General features: G+C 43.0%; 1 protein-coding gene across 10 annotated transcripts in view; it reads left to right on the forward strand.

The window, feature by feature from the left end:
- The window catches only part of LOC106832843 (interleukin-10 receptor subunit beta), an 86,696-nt gene that overhangs the window by 42,050 nt on the left and 22,921 nt on the right, over window positions 1-21,725 (forward strand). For 6 of the 10 annotated variants that reach the window (XM_070488793.1, XM_044750824.2, XM_070488794.1 and 3 more), the window contains 8 exons: window positions 623-714; window positions 1,752-1,793; window positions 2,995-3,121; window positions 4,141-4,313; window positions 6,468-6,628; window positions 10,057-10,225; window positions 13,792-13,922; window positions 18,566-20,869. In XM_070488793.1, coding sequence (XP_070344894.1) covers window positions 660-714; window positions 1,752-1,793; window positions 2,995-3,121; window positions 4,141-4,313; window positions 6,468-6,628; window positions 10,057-10,225; window positions 13,792-13,922; window positions 18,566-19,264 — 1,557 coding nt within the window. In that variant the 5' untranslated portion in view covers window positions 623-659 and the 3' untranslated portion in view covers window positions 19,265-20,869. Of the gene's footprint in view, window positions 1-622; window positions 715-1,751; window positions 1,794-2,994; window positions 3,122-4,140; window positions 4,314-6,467; window positions 6,629-10,056; window positions 10,226-13,791; window positions 13,923-18,565; window positions 20,870-21,725 lie in introns of those variants that run through there. The other 4 variants (XM_070488795.1, XM_044750821.2, XM_044750827.2 and 1 more) reach the window with 3 other exon arrangements.

Consider the following 21,725-nt stretch of genomic DNA (forward strand, 5'->3'; position numbering starts at 1 on the left):
CACACACAAAAAATAATAAGGGGCCGGCTCCATGGCCAAGTGGTTAAGTTCGCGCGCTCCGCTGCGGCGGCCCAGGGTTCGGATCCTGGGCACGGACATGGCACTGCTCGTCAGGCCGCGTTGAGACGGTGTCCCACATCCCACAACTAGAAGGACATGCAACTAAGATATACAACTGTGTACGGGGGTGGGGGGGGGGGGTGGCGCTTGGAGAGATAAAGCAGAAAAAAAAAAAAAGATTGGCGACAGTTGTTAGCCCAGGTGGCAATCTTTGAAAAAGAAGAAAAAAAATAATAACAATAATAAAAATATTTTCTGAAGGGAGCAAGACTCTTCACTATTTCCTTTTTTGTACGTTTAAAATGTTGGAACCAAATGACTGCGTTACCCGTTCAAAAGTGAAATTTAAAATTTCTCCCTGACTAGATAGGGAATTGGCCCCAGAAGCTGGAGTAGGCTCTGTGTAAATGGGGTAAATGGTCCAGCTCCCAAAAGGGCAGAGAAAGCCTGGTACCAAAAATTTCCTGCTGGTCTTTCGTTGTCTTGTGTTTGTCCATTTTTATCTTTGCAATTTAATTAGACACTTCAGAATTTTGATCACCTAATACTGATTTCCTTTCAGATGTAACAGTAAAGACAAGACTTATAAAGTAACAAAGATGCTTCTGAGCCAGAATGCCTTGGCGATTAGACCACTAAATTTGTATCCTGTGGGTAAGTGTTACTTTTCATCCTAGCTCTTGTAGGAGCAAGCCCTGTTGGGGAGTAGAGGTTGATTTCCCTCACTGGAGGACACAGTATCAGCCTGCCCAATGTCAAGAACCAAATGGAACATAGATAGAAAGCCTGTGTTCATGGTTTGGATTCAAATACGGATTTCTGCCCTACAGTTAAGTTTAGGAAAACAATCAAATAAACAAGAATGACTTAAGGCTCAGGGGAATATCCTGGTATGTACTTTGAAGACTAAATTTCTCTTAATACCCTCCTTCTAATCCACAGTGGAGTTTGTCACTCTACTCCTCTATTTGGGGAGAGGCCAAATCTCTTATCTCCTATGTCACCAGACTGAAAAGTCATCCTTGAACTTTGGTCTCCACACTTCATTTATTATCTATTTTTTTTCTAGAGCCCTATTCATTTGTGCCTTTTCTCTACCTTCTTTTGTTTCTATTTCAGTATCACTGTGTCATCTGTCCCATGGTTGATCAGTAGGGGCTATGTGGGTGGACACTCCCCTGTGCCCATGCAGTGGAGCATTCAACATCCTTGGCCTCCGCCTACGAAAAATGCCGGTGACCCTTCCCCCCAAGTCATTGTGACATCCAGAGAACAAAGGAGAATCCCCAGTTCCCAACACCAACACCTTTCTTTGTCCACCACCCTTGGGAAATATCTTTACCTCTAAAGTGTATTAATTAGCAACATGCTTATTCAGATTCTGAGAATTTTCCCAGACAGATAAATGCTGCTCAGGAAACTCCCTCAACCAGCCAACACTTGTTATTAGTGTCAGCTCCCAAACAGATTTCTTTTGGATCCACTCAGGATGAATTCCTTGGACCATGCGCTGTGGATACCAATGCCGACTCTCGAAGAATCATTTCCTTGAGCATTCGTTTTTAGCACAAGAAAGCCTCCATCCAATATTAATATGTGTGTGTCAAAGAATGTCACATTCAGAGCAATGATTATAAATTGAGCCTGGAGAAAGCCTGGTTGCTTGTCTAACGTGTTTTTCTTCTTCCTAGTGTACATCAGCCTCCTGTTTGGTATTTTACATGCTGTGTCCGGTAAGAGATTTTCTTGGCTTCACTAGATTTTATATAAGACTCAGCGTGTTGAGGCGACCATTCAGAAGTCTAAAATGTGGGAAATTTGATTTCTGATCCAAGATCTGTTGCCCATTTTGTTTGAATCCTTTTTCTCAAATACTTTCTCTATAAAAGGTGCCAAAATTAGAAAATTCTGCTTTTCACATTTGTCTGATAAAACTATTACAAGAAATTCACACTAGAGATCAATTTAAAACCCCTTAAAAGAATGCTCAATTTAAAACCCCTTAACAAAAGAATGGGGAGACACGGACTATGCCAAACAAAAAATGATCCAGAAATAATTTCTCTCTAATTTGCATTCTTCCATCTGTTATCTGGTACTAGGTAAAGGAAAATAGTTTTTTTTTTTAACTAAACTTCTTGCCTGTATAGATTAATCTTTCCACAAAACTTCACTCCACATTCAATATGTGTCCAGCCTTGTGAACACTGGAAGATAAAGAATCGGCAACTGAGAAGCCATGGCCCCGATCCTAACCACACGAAACTGAGATGATCTTAAAAACTTTAACCATATAAGGCAGGACTTGACAAGTACAGTTTTAGACTCATTTGCTGCTGCCACATCCCAGCTACATAACATTGCATAACTCAACTTTTCTCAATCTTGCCGTCTATAGAATGGGTCTATTAATAGGTGCCTACGCCAGCATTGTTGGGATTAAATGCCGGGAGAGGGCCAGTCTGAGCACAGATTATTCTCTCCCTCCCCTCTGTGATGGGGCAGTAAGTGCGCTGGGGAATTCAGAGAAGGGAAAACTGGTCCTGGGCTGAGCTGCTTACGGAACACTGCAGGAGAAGTTGGGAGTTGAGTTGAAAGAATAAGGTGACCCAGGATGATATGAGTTATTTTGATCCCAGGAGTCATTGTGAGTCAGTGATAATTGGGAGAGCCCAAATTCTGTTTCCACAATGCTGAGTTTCTGTTCCCTAAGCTTTCCTATCCTGACAATGTGTTGCTCATTATTGCTTTGGTTCACATCTCAAGTCCAGTAGAACCATTTCCTTCCTGTATTTCTAAGACCCCAGGACACTTGGGAGGGTTTCTCTGCTGGAAGGGTGGGGTCTAGACCCCAAGGGATAGTTTGAACAGTGGCCAAGGTACAACCCTAGGTTCCAGGTTTCAATGTTTCTTTTTTTCTCCTGTTTCCTTTAGTTTCTCCAGATGAATCTTGCATTTCTTTTAATTTGACATTACGAAATTTCCGGTTAATTTTATCATGGGAATTAAAAAACCGTTCCATTGTACCGACTCACTATGCATTGTCCTACACCATCATGAGGTTGGTTTGACCTTTCACTTTTCTCTTGCTAAATATATTCTCTTCCTGTTATGTGGAGAATGGGGAAGAGGTAATCCTTCTTGTGACAGCTTCTCTCTCTTTGTCTCTCTCTTTTTGACTCAGAGCTTTAAAGGTGCCAAAACAAAACACAAATCCATTTTCAGTTAAACGAACTACCTTAACAATCTGAAGCTCTTTTTGACAAAGCTTGTATTTATAACCAAAGCCAATTTCTACAGGTCAGAGCCTCAGAAGTGAAATAATTATTGCATGTAATTTTCACAGTTATTTCTCTAATTCTGTAAATCTGATTTAAAAGTGCTGTGTTTTCTGAGGAGAGGAGTCCAAAGGTCTGGTGACCATATTGATGGTTTGTGTTCACTTTACTCAGGGAGGCATGTGGCACATCAGAAAGCTACCTGGCCCAGATTAGGAGAGGCCCAGGTCCAAAGTCTGGCTGGGTCATGAACCAGCTGGAACCCTTGGGCGTAGAGCTCAGCCTCTCTGAGCTAACCCTTCTACTTAAGGGTTGCTGCAAGATTAATGACATAATGGATGGAGGCTTCTCTGGCTCTCGTCTTCCCACATCTGGCAGTCATCCTCATAAGTCATTATTTTGATCCAGTGATCCCTGAAAGTGTCCTTTTGTTCTAGCACATAGTTAGCAAGCACCTTCTGCATGCCAGGGATCCAACCCTAAGCCAGAGTCCCTGCCCTCCTGGAGCAGACATCCTGAAAGTAGGTGGAGAAATCAATAAACAAAGAAAGATATGATCTAGCAGCTGGTGGTAAAGGGTATGAAGAAATTAAAGCCGGGTAAGAAGGATCAGGAGAGACAGGGTGGTGGGTGGGGCAGAGTGAAGTGTTCTGTTTTAATCCAGGTGCTTCAGACAGACAACTTGATACAGTGATGTTTGAGCAGAGCTGTAAAGGAATGAGGAAGTGGGGCACACAGTTAAATGGATTCTTATCACCTAAATGCTGAAGTTCCCCTTTTATCCTTTCTTTTCCTTTCAAAGTAGACCAGCAGGTGAGATGATTGTTGAGGACTGTATAAATATCACGAGATCATTCTGTGACCTCACAGATGAGTGGGACAGCATGACTGAGACGTACGTCACCACGGTAGTCGGAACCAGAGGGAACACGACGCTGGTCAATTGCTGGGACAGAGTCTTCCCGGCATTGGACAGTGAGTTGATCTCTGTTGTGTCATCTTCACTGTCATCATCAAGATCATCATCATTTGCTTTGCCATGAAATAGGAAGGTCTGCAAAGGAGCTTTAGATTCGGAGCTAGGCTCACCTCTGGGCCCTGCCACTTCCCAGCTCTGTAACCGTGGAGTAGTTACTTTGTTTCTCTGAGCTTCGGTTTTCTTATCCAAAAAGTTGGAATGATAATCTGTGCTTTGAAGACGGTTACTCAATGTCTGTATAAAGCAGACATGTGGGCAGTAGTGGCTGCTGCTTTTGGGGTTGTTTCACAGCCTGACAGGAAGTGAGAGGCCTGCATCTCAGCTATCACAACTCTCTGGGCCAATGTTTTCCTTAATACTGCAGCCCCTCCCTCAGGTCATAACCCAGTAGCTCTCATACGTGCGAACACCCAGCTGCGCATGCACCTGGGTCCCAGACTCAGAGGAGACTGGAGCCTAAGAGTGGGCCTGCTCTTTCTTTCTTACCTGATAACTGGAGTCAGCTCCCTAGGGCACTTGTGTTAACAGCTCCAGGGCACTTGTCAGTGGCCCACAGCTAGACTCCATCACTTCTTCAGTATCCTAATTTGCAACCTGTTTCCAAGAGAAAGATTAAATGTTAAAGGCTGTGTGGATATGCACTCCTGTGTACACGCTTAGCAAAGTGATGACTCCTGAATCCCACTGTAGCCAACAACTTAGATACTTCTGAGAGTCACTGGAATTGGTTCATGTGTATGTGTGTGTATAGATAGACAAATCTATGTGCGTCCACATAGAAAAGAAAGAAAAGCACAGCTTATAGATCATGGTGTTCAGACCATGATAGAAGGTATATTAAAGTAATAATGAGATATCATTTTTCAAGACTCAAAATGGTAAATATTAAAAATATGTAAATGCACAGGTTTAGAGGAAATGCAGGGAGAGTACTTTGGCATGGCCTTTCTGAATGTTTTTAAAACCTTGACACATGTCTGCTCTAATCCAGAATTCCTCTTTAATAATTTGTCCTAAAGATAGGGACAATTATGGATAAAGGCAAAGATTTAGCTCCAAGAATACTCGTTGATACATGGATACCATTCAGAAAAATGAGAGATAATCTAAATGTTCAAAACAGTGAACAGGTTAAATCGTGGTATAGCCACTTTGTGGAATAGAATTAGTCATGGAAAATTATGATGAAGATCAGGGGTCAGCCAACTTTCTGTAAAGGGTCAGAAAAGAAACACTTTAGACTTTGTGGGCCACATATCATCTCTGTCACATATCCTTCTTCATTTGTTTATAACTCCTTCAAAAATAAAAACCATTGTGAACTTGCATGCTGTGCAAAAATCCAACCCACAGGCCACAGTTTGTCAGCCCTTGATGTGGATAAATATGTACCAATATGTTTATGAAATAAGTTAAGTGAAAATATATACCATGCAAAATAGTGTGGGTGAGAATGAGTTAATTTTAGTTCAGATATATATGTGTGTGTGTACACACTAGTTCAGTTTATTTATGTATATATATATATATATTTACATATATACAGCATAGACAAAAGATGATGGACTCATTCAATTCAAGGACAATTGCCTGTCTGTATTTTCTGATGTTTCTACAATGGTTATCTATTATGATTGTACAGTCATGCACCACATAACAATGTTTCTGTCAATGACAGACTACATATATGATGGTGGTCTCATAAGATCAGTACCATAAAGCTAGGTATGTGGTAGACTCTACCATCTATGTTTTCCCAAGTCCATTCTGTGATGCTCACATGACAAAGTCACCTAATGACGCATTTCTTAGAACTTATCCCCATTGTTAAGCGACACATGGCTATAATATGAAAAGAAGTCATTTTTACTTTTGTGTTTAGAATATAGCCTGAAAACTGGGAAAGTACTGACTTCCATCTCAAAATCTGTTCTCCATTTATTTTGGTAATATTAAGCAAACCACTTTATCTTATTGTTTCTCAGTTTTTTGCCAGTGAAAAAATATAACTTATGCCTTAACTAGGACCATAGGCAGAATAAAAAGAAGATAGCTGTGAAGATGTAAGATTGTATCATGACAATGGGAACATTACTGTTGTGCAGTCATCGACTGACCGGGGTTTGTTTCTGAATTTGTTTTCTAAACAGCATCTTTGGAACCACCAGAATTTGAGATTGTTGGTTTTACCAACCACATTAATGTGATAGTGGAATTTCCACCTGTCATCCCCAAGATGCTAGTTATGAAAAACTTACAGACTCAGTTATCACTTATCATCGAAGAAAAGTCAGGGAGCATTGTAAAGCTGGTAAGTAGTCAAAACAGTTCTGAATTGGCAGTGAATACATTTGACTCTCTTCTTTAAAAAAATAACAAGATATTTGTAATGATTCGAACAAGTAAAACTAAAGGGTCTGGGTCAATGTGGTCTGATTTTAAGAAAGAATTCTCCATAGTTCATTCTTTGTGGGACTTTGTTAGCTTAGCCCAGCAGTGCAGTCTTCTTTCAAGGAATAAGCCACATGCACAACCTGAAGGGACACAGAAGAGAGCGAGGCATGTGGTGTAGAGAGGAGAACAGGCAGTTTTCAACATGCCAGGGTGAGATCTTTTTCAAAAGGGATGGTTTAGCTGCACATAAAAAGCATCTGTCTTTACCACTCCAGCCCTCCTACACTGTAAGGGAAGTGGCCCTTTCCAGCAATTGTGTCCCCTCCCGATTTCCGTGAGGGACCTAACTAAATGTCTGTGACCTCAGGGTGATCCAGGTAAAAGACGTACCTGGATCTTTAATGATTTGTTCTCTCAATCCCTCAGAATTCTGGAATGAATGAAAATGGACAAACCGTGCTCACTGGTGGGCCCTGCTGTAACAGCAGCTTACATTCATATAGCCCTTTGCAATTATAAAACCCTTGGAAGTGATACCAGCCTGCAGGATATAGGGGCAGGGCATGGTAGGCAGAGGGCACAGGGAGTCGGAGGTCCTGAGGCTGGAGTGGGCCCAGTGGGTTTGAGAAATAGCAAGGAACTGGAATGGAGTGGCCGAGATAGGAGAATATGAGGAGGTGAGGTCAAGGAGGTAATGGGACTGGATCTTACAGGGCTTTGTGGGTCTAAGTCTTTGGAGTGTGATGGAAGCCACTGGAAGACCGAAGGCTTTAACAGGGCATCCTAGCTGATGTGTTAAGAATGGACCATAGGCGTCAAAGGCAGAAGTTGGGAGACCAGTTAAGAGGCTATTGGGATGGTAATTACTTAATAGGAAGTAGCACATTATATAATTATTATAAGTTTTCCTTTATTATCCACCTGGATTATAATCAACACCCTAATCTATTGATTAGGAAAAGGGAGCAAAAATAACAGAGGAAAAAATAAGCTTGTGTAGCTCAGACTATATCAAGTTTTATTAAATATCAATTTATTAATAATAAATATTTTATTAAATATTCTGGTCACACCTAATTTATATTCAACCCGTGAACTACTAGCTCTGTTTCAGATTATTATTTCTAAAATAAGAGCCCTGTGCTTTAGGATATTGACAAAACTGTAAGAGGAAAACTATAGTTAATAAGCATCTTCTTCACTAAAGAAAATGAGTCTGTAAGTTAGAGTAAAGATAATTAAAAAGAGGCTATTGGTGTAATTCAAGTGACAGATGGTGGTGTCATGGACCACCTGGCAATAGGGAGAAGTGGTTAAATATTTGCATATATTTTACAAATGGAGTCAACAGTATTTTTGGATGGATCAGATGTGTAGGGTGGTGAAGAAAGAGAGAAGTTAGGACTCCAACACTTTCCGCATGAGCACCCGGATAGATGGAGGTGCCATGAATTAAAATGGGAAAGATTGTGGACAGAGCAGGTGGATGCTTGGATATCAGTAGCTCGGTTTTGGACATGTCAGGCATCCAGGAGGAGATGCTGAGCAGATGAGTAACTGAGACTGGAGTCAGGGGAGAGCTCCCAGCCAGAGATGTCCCAGGGAGCCATTGGCTTCTTGGTGTGTATTGAATACCTTGAGACTAGATGAGATCAGCCAGGAGTGGACATGCAAAGAGAAGAGAAGATATCCAAGGATGGAGTCCCCGAAGATTCCAAAATGTGGAGATCTAGCAAATGAGGAGGAAATCACAAAAGAGACTGGGAAGGAGCACCCAGCATGGTAGGAGGAGAACTGGGTGAGAGTGATGTCCTGGTAGCTGAGAGAAGAAAGTTCCAGAAGGACAGAGTGATCTAACTGAGTCAAATGCTATAAATGGGACAAGTGAGAAGAGGACTATGAATTGAGTAGTGGATTTAACCAAATGAAAGTCATGGTTTTGGTGGAGTGATGGGTAAAGACCTGGTGAGAGTGGATTCAGGAAAGAGAAGGAAGAGAGAAATTGGAGACAGAGGGGAGAGTTAATTCTTCTAAGGAGTTTTTCTTTAAAGGGAAGGAGAGTTACGCTGTGGTGCCTGGCAGGGAAAGTGGGGTCAAGGGAGGGACTTTTTAAGGTGGGAGAAATTACAGCATGTTCATATACAGACGGAGTGTTCCAGGGGACATTCCTGGAGCAAGGGTCTAGAGGAGATGAGGGGAGATGGCATCTCGGGAGCACCGGAAGGGGTTGGCCTAGGCTGGGAGCAGGGGCTGTGCATCCGAGTCACGTCACAGGGGTGAGGCAGCGAGCACAGGCACAGGTGCAGGGCGGAGGGAGCTTCCGTTTGCTCGGTGAAACAGGAAGCAAGCGTTGCAGACTTAATCAGGACCTCACAGTGGCAATGCCAGGTGTGGAACTCAGATGTTCTCACTCTCAGCCACCGCCATGCTGTTCCATTGTGAGGCGAGAGCCCCTCCTCCGTAACACTCTTTGTGCTCTGGCCCCTTTCTCCTCTTCATTGCCAATTTGCCACACATGAGCATTTAGTTTGTTGGGTTTAAAAAAAAAAAATTCTTCCTTCTTCCAGACGGAAACTTGCAGAAAAACATTTTTACAGAAGGCTGTATTTGAACTGCTGTAAATCCTAATTTATAAAACTGCTTGTAAGAATGTATTTTGAAAACTATAAAACATTATACAAAAATTGTTTTTCATGAACAAACCTTCATATCATCTGTTTAATTCCAAAATGAAACAGAAAGAAATTTCCCCTACCTGGGAAAGGAGAGGCAAAGTGTTTTAAGGGAGAAGACAGGGATCTAGACATCAGCCTTAATTCTGCTACAGACAGGTTGTGTGGCCTTGGGGCAGTTACTTACCCACTCTGAGCTGCAGTTTCCTCATCTGGAGAATGGGGATAGTGCCTATTTTGAAGACTGTTTTGATAATCAAATGAGTTAATATGTGTGAAAGTTCTTTTTGAAGTGTAAAGTGGACACATCATTAATGAAATAAGATAATCTCATTTTTTTTTAATTTTCTTACCTTTGCAAGCTTATCTTACTGCAAGACAGAATAACCCTGCAAAGATAATATCATGGAGACTTTTATTCCTCATTGAGACTGTTTCCCCTCATTTGTAAAATGAAGTTGCTAGACTAGGTTTTGTGGCTTAAGAACGTGTGGGTGTGCATGTACATGGAATTTTGTGATGAATTGCTTGCCCCAAGTGACTTATAAATACTTTTTCTTGCCAAGCCTATGATATTTCTATCCCTGTTTAAGATTTGAAGACAAACCCCCAAAGAATTGCCTCTATGTGCAATTCTCGCTCAGTCTTACTGATTTTTTGCTTATTTTTACAGCATAGACCCAAAATAGATGGAAACACCACTGGAAATTTCACTTATGTCATCGACAAGTTAATTCCAAACACAGAGTACTGTGTATCTGTTTATTTGGAGCCTAAAGAGGCGGAAAAAATACGTAGATCTCCTTTAAAATGTACCCTCCTTCAACCTGGACAAGAGTCAGGTATGACAGTTTTTGAAAACTTGTGTTTTGCTTTTACTCTTTAAAACCTATTTAAAGAAAAAAATCTGAAAGTCGTGGGGCACTAAAGATATTTCGTCCACTAAGGGAAGATCACAGAGGTGTTTTCTTTCTTTTTCTTTTTCCTTTTCCTTGAGGAAGATTGATGCTAAGCTAACATCTATGCCAATCTTCCTCTATTTTATGTGGGATGCCGCCACAGCATGGCTGATGAGTGGTGTGTAGATTTGCACCCGGGATCTGAACCCACGCACCCCGGGCTGCCGTGAACTTAACCACTATGCCACCAAGCTGGCCCCCTAGAGAGGTGTTTTCTGCTGGTGGTCTCTACTATGTGGTGGAGTCACTTTTGTGTTGCCATATCATAGGGACAATCAGATGTCTACCTTTATAAGGTCAGAAATCCTTCTGAAATGGAAACGCTTTGATTTCAGGGGGTCAGGGTTAAATTGAGTTCTGGGTACCCTGAGTTTGGCCATTATTGGAGCTGAGTGCTAGAGGGGGCCGGGTTGCTGGAAGCATCTGCATGCCGGAGAATCGGTGAAAGGATGGAGGCAACCAGGTTGGGTGTGGTTCATCGAGGTGGCCTGGCTCTCGGGAAGCTTGGCTGTAGCTCATAGCTGAGAGGGCGCCTGATCCGTGTGGACGAGATAGTCACTGATGAAGGCTGAAAACCCTTCTGTGGCAAAGGCAGCAGAATAGTAAACAGTGTGACCCCCGAACCTTCCTCCACAGGGAGAAATTTGCGGTGACAGCAATCAGGCCTAGGATCAGTCACTGCTGATTATTTTCTCAGGAAGAAAACTGTTTTCTCGATTCTGACACCATGTACCCGAGGGAGCGTCAGATCCCACAGGTTAAGGCCTCAGTCCCACAACACTGCCCTCCCCACCACCATTTGAGATGCCAATCACAGGTCCAAGTGGTCACCTGGGCTTCTGCCCAACCGGCTATACATCAGATTCCCACAATCCCCTCCTTGGGTTTGATAATTTGCTGGAATGGCTCACAGAACTCGGAAAAACAGTTTCCTTACTAGATTCCTGGTTTATAAAAGGACACAACTCAGGAACAGCTAGAAGGAAGAGATGCCTAGGGCAAGATATGGGGGAAAGAGCACAGAGCTTCTGTGCCCTCTCTGGGCACACCACCCTCCCAGCATCTCCATGTGTTCACCAAGCTGGAGGCTCTCTGAACCCCATCATTTAGGATTTTTACAGAGGCTTCATTACATAGCCGTGACTGCCTCAATCCTTGGCCGTTGGCAATTAAGCAGCCTCCAGTCCCTCCACCCTCCCTAGAGGTTGAGGGGTGGGGCTGAAAGTTCCAACCCTCTAAGGAGTTGGTTGGTTCCCCTGGCAACCAGCCCCCAGCCTTTGGGGCTTTCCAAAGGTCACCTCCTTAGCATAAACTCAAGTGTGGTTCAAAGGGGCTTGCTATAAATGACAAGACTCCTTTCGCCTTCTTTGCTCTTATGACAGGAAATTCTAAAGGTTTTTGTTACTCTATGCCAGGAATTGGGGACAAAGACCAATTATGTATTTCTTATTATAAATCACATTATCACACCAATAAAAACTCAAATTAGTAATATGACAGGACAGATGATGATTTGCTGAAACTCAGCCCCCGCTTAGAAACTGAACGTAAGGCTGACCGAAGACACAGTTTCCTTTGGAGGTTGATGTGCTCTGTGCTGATGCGGTTTCTCCCCTGACTTTTCTCTGTTTCACCTAAGAAATGGTCATGCAACAGCATGCTCTCAGGTCATTTCCTCTTTACTTGGTGTGAACACATCATTTGGCATATTAGGTCAGCCTCCATTCTTTTATCATTCCCCAAGACAGTAACAGTACCGGTATCACTCACTACCCAAATATCTCATGTTCCGATTCTGGCTGTCTGAAACTCAGGAACCAAGTAGGTCCAGATGTCGTGGCCTCTCTCACTGTCCAGTCTTGCCATCTGAACTACCCTCAATTAGCCAGACCCAGGAACCAGACAGGTTTGGATGGGCTCGATTCTTGAAGGACACCCTGGGACCGGTGTTAACTTCCTCAGACTCAGCTGTGACCGATGCTCTCTTAGGGCGCTAGTGACGTGGGGGGATTTTAGTGCGGAGATCTGGAGAAATGCCTTCCCTTTGGCAAGCCTTAGATCAACTGGCTGGCTCTTTTAGTAAGGCCTTGAGGGCAAGCTGTGCTCATCCATTTGACAGCTATTTACTGGGGGCCTACTATGCGCTGGATTCTCTTCTGGATACTGGGGATGCAGCAGTGAACAAAACAGATAAAAATTGCTGACCTTGTGGGCTTACCTTGCAGTAGAGAGACAGAAAAACAAGATTTAAAAAATTACATAGGATGTTAAGTGATGGTAAGCGCTGTGGAGAAAAATTAAGCAGGAAGGGAGTGAGGCTAATGTCAAATAGAGGGTGGTAGGTCTCTGTTTTAAATAGGGTGGTGTCTTGGTTTACATTCCCTAGAAGCCGAGCCTAAAAGGAAAATCTGGTTCAAGTGATTTACTGGGGGCAGGAGACAGGGTGAGGACACAGGGGTGAGAATCCTATTACATCATTGCTGCTCCAAAGAAATCACTTGGGTTCACAGAATCCTTTTCAGGAGTGTAAATTCTATACGTGTAAGAATTTTGTCTCATGAGTGTGTGCCTTTGTGGCTAGATGTAACTCTAGAGCCGTCATTGATAAGACGTTCCTTCACTCTTGATAGAAAGCAGCGAGGGTTCCTGAACCCTCCGCTCTCCCACAGTGCAAGGGTCTCCCCTGGGTTTCTTTCTGTTCATTCCTTAACTTTCCGAAAGACTTTTAAAACGCAATCCACCTTTATTTCCTTTTTTCTATCCTGTATCTGTTTTGCCTGAGGCTGTGGTTACAGGATTAATGTTAATAAAGGTCTTTCTGGAAATTTAAGAGAAGCTTAGTTTCGTAATTACTGAGATCTTCTCAGTCCAGTCGGACTTATGAAAAAAAACTGTTTTCAGTCAGAAGGTTGGAATTTTCCAAAAGGAATTTTGACAAGAACCTAAAGGGGGACCCATTATAGCACAAAGTGAGTTCTGCAGAACCCTGATTTGGGGACCCCGTGTGACCCAAGTCCAGCCTCATAAAGACCCCATTGTTTTCTTCAGGCAAACCCCTTTTCCACTTCCACCTTCCTGCACTGCCTTCTAATGTGTGGCTATTGAGCACCTGAGATGTGGCTAATGTGACTGAGAAACTGACGGGGTTTTTTTCAATTTTGATAATTCACATTTAGATGGTCACATGTGGCCAATGGCTACCGTATTGGTCAGTACAATCACAGGACAATTATAAACTGGAAGCAATTTTACTTTTAAAAACTAAATTTTGTCATTTTTTAAAAAATGTATACTTGTATTACTTTCCATTCTTTTGTATTTAACAAGTTTTTCCAACTTTTGCTCTTTTCCTGTCTTCTTTCACCACCAAACCAATGTGCATTTATTCCCACCTGTGATTGTTTATTGGATTTGTTTTGAAATAAAGTCATCTAACTTTTCATCAACAGAGTCATCAGAATCTGCCAAAATAGGAGGAATAATTACTGTGTTTTTAATAGCAGCTGTCTTCACAAGCACCATAATAACACTGAGACGGATTGGTTATATATGCTTAAGAAATAATTACCCCAAAGTTTTGGTATGTAGTTTTTCTTTCAGTTCTATCTTTATTTTTTATTTTAACTTAAGAATTTTTCTTATGTACTTAAATATTTTCACAGAAGAAAATCCCATTTTCTAAAAACACTAAGGTGTTTTATTGCTCTGGGTTCTTTCCATCCCTATAAACGTGTATTTTGCATTTTATGTTTTCTTTTCACGGTTTGTCTCTGTATTATTTTTATGATCACGTAGTATTCCATTGTTATTAGTGTATCATTTTTCCCTTAATCATTTCCCAGCTGTAAGGCATTTGAATTAATTTCTTTTTCCTTTCCTTCTCTCTTTGGCAATTAGGAATAGTGCAATGAACATTTTTGTACAGATTGTCTTCTTATTTTGGATTACTTCAGTGGAACATATACACAAAGTGGATTTATCTTATAAAAGGAGAAAGAACTGGGCTGGCCTAGTGGTGTAGTGGTTAAGTTCATGCGCTCTGCTTCTGCAGCCCAGGGTCCATGGGTTCAGATCCCAGGTGTGGACCTACACACCACTCATCAAGCCATGCTGTGGCAGCATCCCACATATGAAATAGAAGAAGATTGGCACAGATGTTAGCTCAGCAACAATCTTCCCCAAGCAAAAAAAGGATGATTGGCAACAGATGTTAGCTCAGGGTCAATCTTCCTCACCAAAAAAAAAAAAGAAGAAGAAAAGAAAGAACTAGTTTATAATGCCAGCAGTGACATATAGGTGCACATATTTCTCCAAAAGCTCTGCTGGTGTTGATGAATCATTTATACTACTTTTTTTTTTTTTTTTGAGGAAGATTAGCCCTGAGCTAACATCTACTGCCAATCCTCCCCTTTTTGCTGAGGAAGACTAGCCCTGAGCTAACATCCGTGCCCATCTTCCTCCACTTTATATGTGGGACGCCTACCACAGCATGGCTTGCCAAGAGGTGCCAGGTCCACAGCTGGGATCCAAACCAGCAAACCCCAGGCCGCCAAAGCGAAATGTGCACACTTAACTGCTGCACCACTGGGCCAGCCCCCTATACTACTTTTTTTCAATTATCTTATGTATCATGGTCCCACCTAGTTGTTCTCGTCTGTATTAATTATTAGTGAAACCGGCCACTTTGCTTGTCTGTGTTTCCTCCGTGCTCCCCGAGGCCCACACTTTCCACTGAGAGTTTTTAACGAGTCAGCCACATCTGGGTATTGATCTTACGTATTTCCAAAACCTCATGTCTTTTGACTCACTCCTTTTGCCCATCGTTAATCATTATATCCCATTGCTTTCTTTGTATATCAGTTTTGTAGTATTTCACACAGAAATATCTTATTTTTCTGTGTTTAAGCTCATTCGCCTATTCTTATAATGTGTTAACATGTTCAAATACCCCTCCACAGTTGATAAAACTGTAGTCTTCTTTTTCTTGTTGTTTTTATGTGTTCGGATTGGGCTGGGGATGGCATTTTTTATTGGGTGTATGTGTGTGTACTTTGGGAGATTTTAATTACAGTTAGTATTTGAACCTGGCTGGCATTTGGGTCTGCCTTTTGAGATGTGATGGCTCTGTGCTGGTGTCATCTACACTATGATCCCTATCTTACAGGAATGGGCGTTTTTTTACCTATCAGTGCACTATATCTTTTAGAGCCTTTTATCTTAGTCTTTGGTTGAGGCTTTGCTCTCAGCCTTCGTTCCAACTCTTCCTGTCTGCCATGCATTACTTGGGCTTCAGGTCTTACATAAATCCTACTCCAACTCATTTTTCTCATGCAGCCTTGAGGTGTAAAGGCCGTTATCCTCTCCTAGATAAATCTTCTGCCTGAATCACCTCAACTCGTAATTAACCCTCCTCCCGGGTCTCCCTGGGGTTCCTCCCGTCCTTAAGATGCATCCAAATTATATGCCAATTATTCACATGTGTGTTATTCTGTGAACACCAAGTAATGACTGGAGTTGTTGTTATTTTATGTCTGTCTGGTATTTCTCCATTAAAAATTGTTGCTCCGTGTTTCAGCAAAAACTCTAGGAATAGTAAAACAGAACACTCTAAGCCTAGTGTGTTTATATGTTTAATCAAAAATAGACGTTAAAAATTTTAAATGGCGTCTTTTCTCTTTTTCTCTTCTGCTTTTTTTTTTTTTTTTTTTGCATTTAACAAGTATTTTCTGAGTATTTGCTATGTGTCCACCTGTTTTAGGTGGCGGGGCTATAGAATTGAAGAAAACAAACCAAAATCTCTGCCCTCGTGGAGCTTAAAGCCTGGGGAGCAGGGGGACAGACAGCGATAACTGATAGATGACACGACTGGCTAAGTCAAAAGTTCATGTGATCCTAAAGATAAATTCTTAGGATTAATAAGTTTCGTGAAGTTACTACATACAAAATAATCAGTTCAAAAGTGCTTGCATTTTTATACACTAGCAACAACTAGAGAATAAACATGAAGCTGCTTTTCAACATCTGAGAAATTAGGTCCACAAGTCATAGTGCAAAGCTTTGTGAACTTCCACAAACTCAACATGCCCATGTAACTCTTGCACAGATCAAGAAAGAGAGTATAACCAGCCTCCCCAGAAGCTTCTCTCCTGCCACCTTCTAGTCACTATCCCCCACCAAGGGTAACCACTATCCTGATTACTAACAACATAGATTAGTTTTACCTGGTTTTGAACTTGGAATCATACAGTTAAGTGGAATCATATGGTTAAAAAAAAAAAGAGTACCATTACAATAGTGATAAAAAATATTTTTAAAACATTTAAGGAAGATATCTAACAGAAGATGTTACAAGCCCTTTGTGGAGAAAATTATCAAACCTTATTGAAAGGTATTAACAAAGATCTAGTCAAATGGGGAGCCCAGAAACTGCCCCACACATATGGAAACATGAAAAATGACCAGTACAAACGGGAGTGGGAAAAGGATTGGCTAGTCAACAAATGTTATCTATGTTGGGGAAGATGAAATTGGATCCCTACCTCACACCATACACAAACATCAGTTCCAAGTAGATTAAAGACTGTAATGTGAAAGGCAAAACTGTTAAAGTTTTGGAAGGCAATATAGGAGATTCTATATGACTTTGGGGTAAGGAAGTTTCTCTCAGACACAAAAAGCAAAAAACCATAAAGGAAGAAAATTGATACATTTCCTTACATTAAAATTAAGTATTTCTTTTTGTCAAATGTCATCATAAAGAGAGTAAAATGATAAACCACAGACTAGGGGAAAATATAGGTAACATAAATAATTGACAAATAACTAGCATCCACATTATATAAAGAGCTCCTATGAATCAATAAGAAAAAAGATGAACAACTCAATAGAAAAATTAACCCCAAGGCTGGGGCTGGGTGGAGTAGGAGAAGAGCAGTTTTGTCTAATTGGGCAGTTGAGTCAGGCAGGCATGGGAGAACAGAGAGGAGGAGAGTGCTGATGATGATTCCAGGCCTGTGAAAGGCATCTCGTGACCACCCTCCTCACCAATGGCCCCATTGTAGTCAACCTGGATACACTGAAATGCAGCCTGCCTCCTGTTCTCTTTACCTCACCCCACCCCACTGTGTCGTGCAGACATTTTCTTCCAAGGGCTGCAATAGAGAAGCTCCAATCTCCCTGCTCTTCTCATCCCTGATCCTTAAGGGGTCATCATCATCTTTAAGGTCCTCCAGTCCAGAGGGCTTTGACCCCAGTAGAATCGGCTCCCTAGAGTCTCTCCTCACCCACAGTTTCCTTGACACTCCTTAAGAATGTCTTAGCAATCCAGAATTGAAGTCTATCCTCATTTGAGATTCAGCCCCCACCACTTACTAGACAGGAACCTTGGGCAACCTTAACCTCTCTGCCTCATTTTCTCATCAGTAAAGTGGGGATAAGACTAGTAAGTGTGCTTCATAGAGCGGTTGTGAGTGTCGAGACAAATAATCAATAACCATTCTGTAGATGAGAGGGAGAAGGTGAGTTTTGCTTGAGCCAGGGTAAGGATTACAACCCAGGAAGGCAGTCCCCACAAAGGGAGAAAGAATTCGGGAGAAGCATGATTTCCAGTACAGTTTTATACCTTTTGGGAACAGAGAACAGACATTAAACACACCCAGATACATAATCATCAAAGTTTCAAAGAGATATTCAGCTGCAAATTAGCAGAGCCATGTGACCCTGTCCCAGAAAGGAAATTTAGGAATACTGATGAAGGCTTACGGATACTGGCATCTTAGGAGGGGAGGGTTGCATTCTTATCTTAAAAGAGTGCATTCCTTTATTTTGATAGAGTGTTTAATGCATTCTTTACTTTAACGGTTAAAGCAGATGTATCATGTATGTCTACAGGCCATAAGTCAGGCTTCTTTAGGTCAAGCTGAATCACTTTTAAACCAGCATAGCTACCCCGTAGACCTCAATATGTGGAAATATCTTGTCCTGAGGATAAAACGAATTACAACGTGCAACGTACTAAGAGCAGTGCCCAGCAAATAGTAAACACTGTGGTATAGCTGTTAGCTATTATCATTGTTGTTGTTGTTGTTGTTGATGTTGTATTGATGGTCGTCATCGTCACCATCCTCATCACTGTGCAGTTAATCTCAGTAAGTTTTATTATGTCAAAAAATAAAGAACAAACCCTCAGAATTGATCATCTCTCTCTCTCTCTCTCTTTTTAAGAATTTTCGTAACCGGTCAGCCTGGGTATTTCCCGAGCTACCGCCATTGGAAGCCGTGGCTATAGTGAAGATCATTCACATCAACAGAAAGAAGAAAGTGTGGAATTATACATATGATGATGAAAGTGACAGCGATAATGAAGCTGTTCCCCCGGCGAGCGCAGGCGGTTACACCATGCATGGACTGACAGGCCTGTGTCCGGCCTCCATGTCCTCGGCCTCCTCTGAGGACTGCTTCAACCCAGACCCTGAGGAACCTCCCCTGCCCCAGCCTGGGGCTGAGTCTGAGCCCCTGATGGCACCAGGGCCTGGCCCCTGGCAGTCGGAATGCACAGATGGGGCCTATGAGAGGACAGGGAACCTGCTTCAGGACCCCTTCCCTGAGGAGGACAGCTGCTCCACTGAGGGGTCTGAGGACAGAATTATCTTCAATGTGGATTTAAACTCTGTGTGTGTGAGCACCCTCAACGACGACGACCCAGAAGTCCCTCCAGTGTTATCATGTATTCCAGAAGAGACAGTGGACCTAGAGGATGCCGAGGAAGTGGAAACGAGCCTTCTGGTGGCTGGTGGAGAAGGCATGCAGCTGCCCTTCCCCAGCCCCCCTGTGGAGTGCCTCTGGCCTGAAGATGCTCCATCTGAAAAGAGCGACACTGCCGAGTCGGATGTTGACATAGGGGATGGTTATATAATGAGATGAAGCCAAAAATATTTAACTTGAACTGACAAATACCTCCAGGGTTCTCTCTCCTTGTACCCCCAGATGCTCCTTTGTGGTTTGCAAGTGTTCTCTGAGAGAAGGAGCAGGAGACTGCAGAGTTGGCTGGGTTCTTCCTGGTGACGCCATCTATGCAAATTCGCCACATGGAGGCAGGGGAAGTGGGAAACAGCAACGCCCGGTGCATTGTTTACAGTACAGTGTATTACAAAGTGATACACTTTGATGGGAAAATGCCCATTCCCTTTACTCTGATGCACTTATATAATGTTTCTGCAGCATGTTTCCCAGTGGAGGGAGCAAGGTTCCCTGTGGTTTTCAGAGGTGGTCCAGGGCCCTGTAAGATTTCTGGGAAATAGTTAAGTTGGGCCTGAGTGGGAGTGGGGAGAGAAAAGGAAGACACTCAGCAGGGTTCATAGCTGGAGCAGTCAGCAGTGTGGAGCCCAGCAGGCTCAAGGAAGGAGCCGGAAAGAAAAGAGGCAAGAAAAGAGGAGGGAGGAAGGGCCGAGGAAGGGAAAGAAGGGGGATTCACAAGGCAACAGAAGCACATGCACTGAGCTGGAAGTAGGGCAGGTCCAGCTGAGTCTTCGGCGCCTCCCCGATGTCCTACTCTGTCGCCCGTACTCTGAGAATTTAACTCTCAGCCCTCGTGTGAATGAGGATGACAGATTGGCACACATAAATAACTCTAGCGTCAGGCGGGTGACTAAAAGAGGAAGCATTTGCATGAGGGAGAGGGTTGGAGCCTCAGAGCCGTATTTTAAGATTTAGAAAAAGCAAGTGAGAGAACGAATGCAAATGTGCTTCTAGGTCTTCAGAAGCAATAAGGCGTAAAATTCCCAGAGATCCTGTTTAACAATTTAAGAAGTGCTATATGTGCTGACTCCAAATGTCCTGCACCTGACTACAGTTCCTGTGAATCTGGGGGTAGAAAGGGGAAGGAAAGCTCTAGAAGAGCACGTAGCAAACAACACAAGGACTGGGGTGAAGGGTCTGCCTGCCATTTCACCGTGTAACCCAGAGCACTTGGCTTCTCTGAGCCTCAATTTCTTCATTTATGAAATAAGGGGATTGGACGAGGTAATCTCCAAGATCCTATGATGCTAGGAGAAATATTAGAAAACACATAGGAATAAAGGATCTGGTGGAGGTACTGCAACCCTGAGGGGCTCCCAGACTCTCCTATCCCGTACCCCTCACCCCAAGAGCAGGGTTCTCAGATCTTTCTTCTGGGCCCCTTCAAAAGGGGGAAAACAAAAATTATATGAGTCCCAGTTCAAGGACTTTGAATAGATTTCTTTTATAATTGCTCTAAAAGAACTCAAAGGAGAGGGCTGAGACACGGGGAGCTGTTATTTGATAATAATCTAACAAAATTCCATAGGAAAGGGGCCTTATCATACATGAAGTCCATTTCTCAGCCCTCTGAATGCATCGATCATATTTTGAAGGATTTCCAGAGTGATCTTCTGGGATAACCTTTGTATGGCTGCTTTTATCTATGGGCGTGTGTGTGTATTTTTAAATTTTGTATAATGGTTGGAGGTTGGGAAAGGATACTACAAATACACTTTTTAATACAAACTCGGTAATGTCTCCGGAGTTGTTTCTCATCACAGAGCGTATATATGCAGATTTGCGGTTCTGCCGGCATCTCCGGGTTTGCACAGGGCCCACCCTAACTCTGTGCAGTGGTCTACAGGGAGCAAGGGCACCTTCCGTCCGCCGCCTGTGCTCTTTCACGGAGAGTGTTCTAGGTCAATGTCAGCCGGCGGTTACATCACCCTGTCCTTACCCTGCTCTGGTTTTCGCCCCTCACCACAGAGCCAAAAAAAAAAAAAAGAGGAAATTCAACCTTTCTCAGCAGGGTTGTGAGAGAAACGATTTATTACCAAATAAATGACTTGGTTTTGTGTTATTTATCCCTTGCGGGGGAGGGGGAGCAAGGGGGGAGGGGGAGCGGGGGGGAGGGACGGGGGCGTAAAGAAGACCCTCTGCAGCTTGATTTGCTGATAGAGTGCCTGAAAATCATTTTACATGTGGGGAGAGAGAATTATAGGGGCCGTGCTGCCTCACTGGAGAAAACCTGGGAATACTGAATGGCGTAAAGGAAACCCACCAGCACCCAGAGTTCCACCACCCAGACATGGCCTCCGGGTTGGCACTGCGGTGTATGGATTTAATTTGTACGCTCATTTCAAAGCATGCATTTAATGTTGGCGGGCGTCCCCCAAATCGGGACACTGTGCGCACAGTTTCGTAACCTGTTTTACTAGCGGTGTTTTCCACTCCCGCGGAGGGAGGGGCAAGGTCCCCTTCCTCCTCTGCGTTGCCCTCTGCCAAGCCGGTGACACCGACCTCTCGAGCAGGGCACGGGGGGGCGCAAGAGGACCCCGGCGGGGGGCCGGACTCTGGTGAGCGCCCGGGGACGGGGCCGCAGGGG

The sequence above is a fragment of the Equus asinus genome, chromosome 18, assembly GCF_041296235.1.
Source record: "Equus asinus isolate D_3611 breed Donkey chromosome 18, EquAss-T2T_v2, whole genome shotgun sequence".
Lineage (NCBI taxonomy): Eukaryota > Metazoa > Chordata > Mammalia > Perissodactyla > Equidae > Equus > Equus asinus.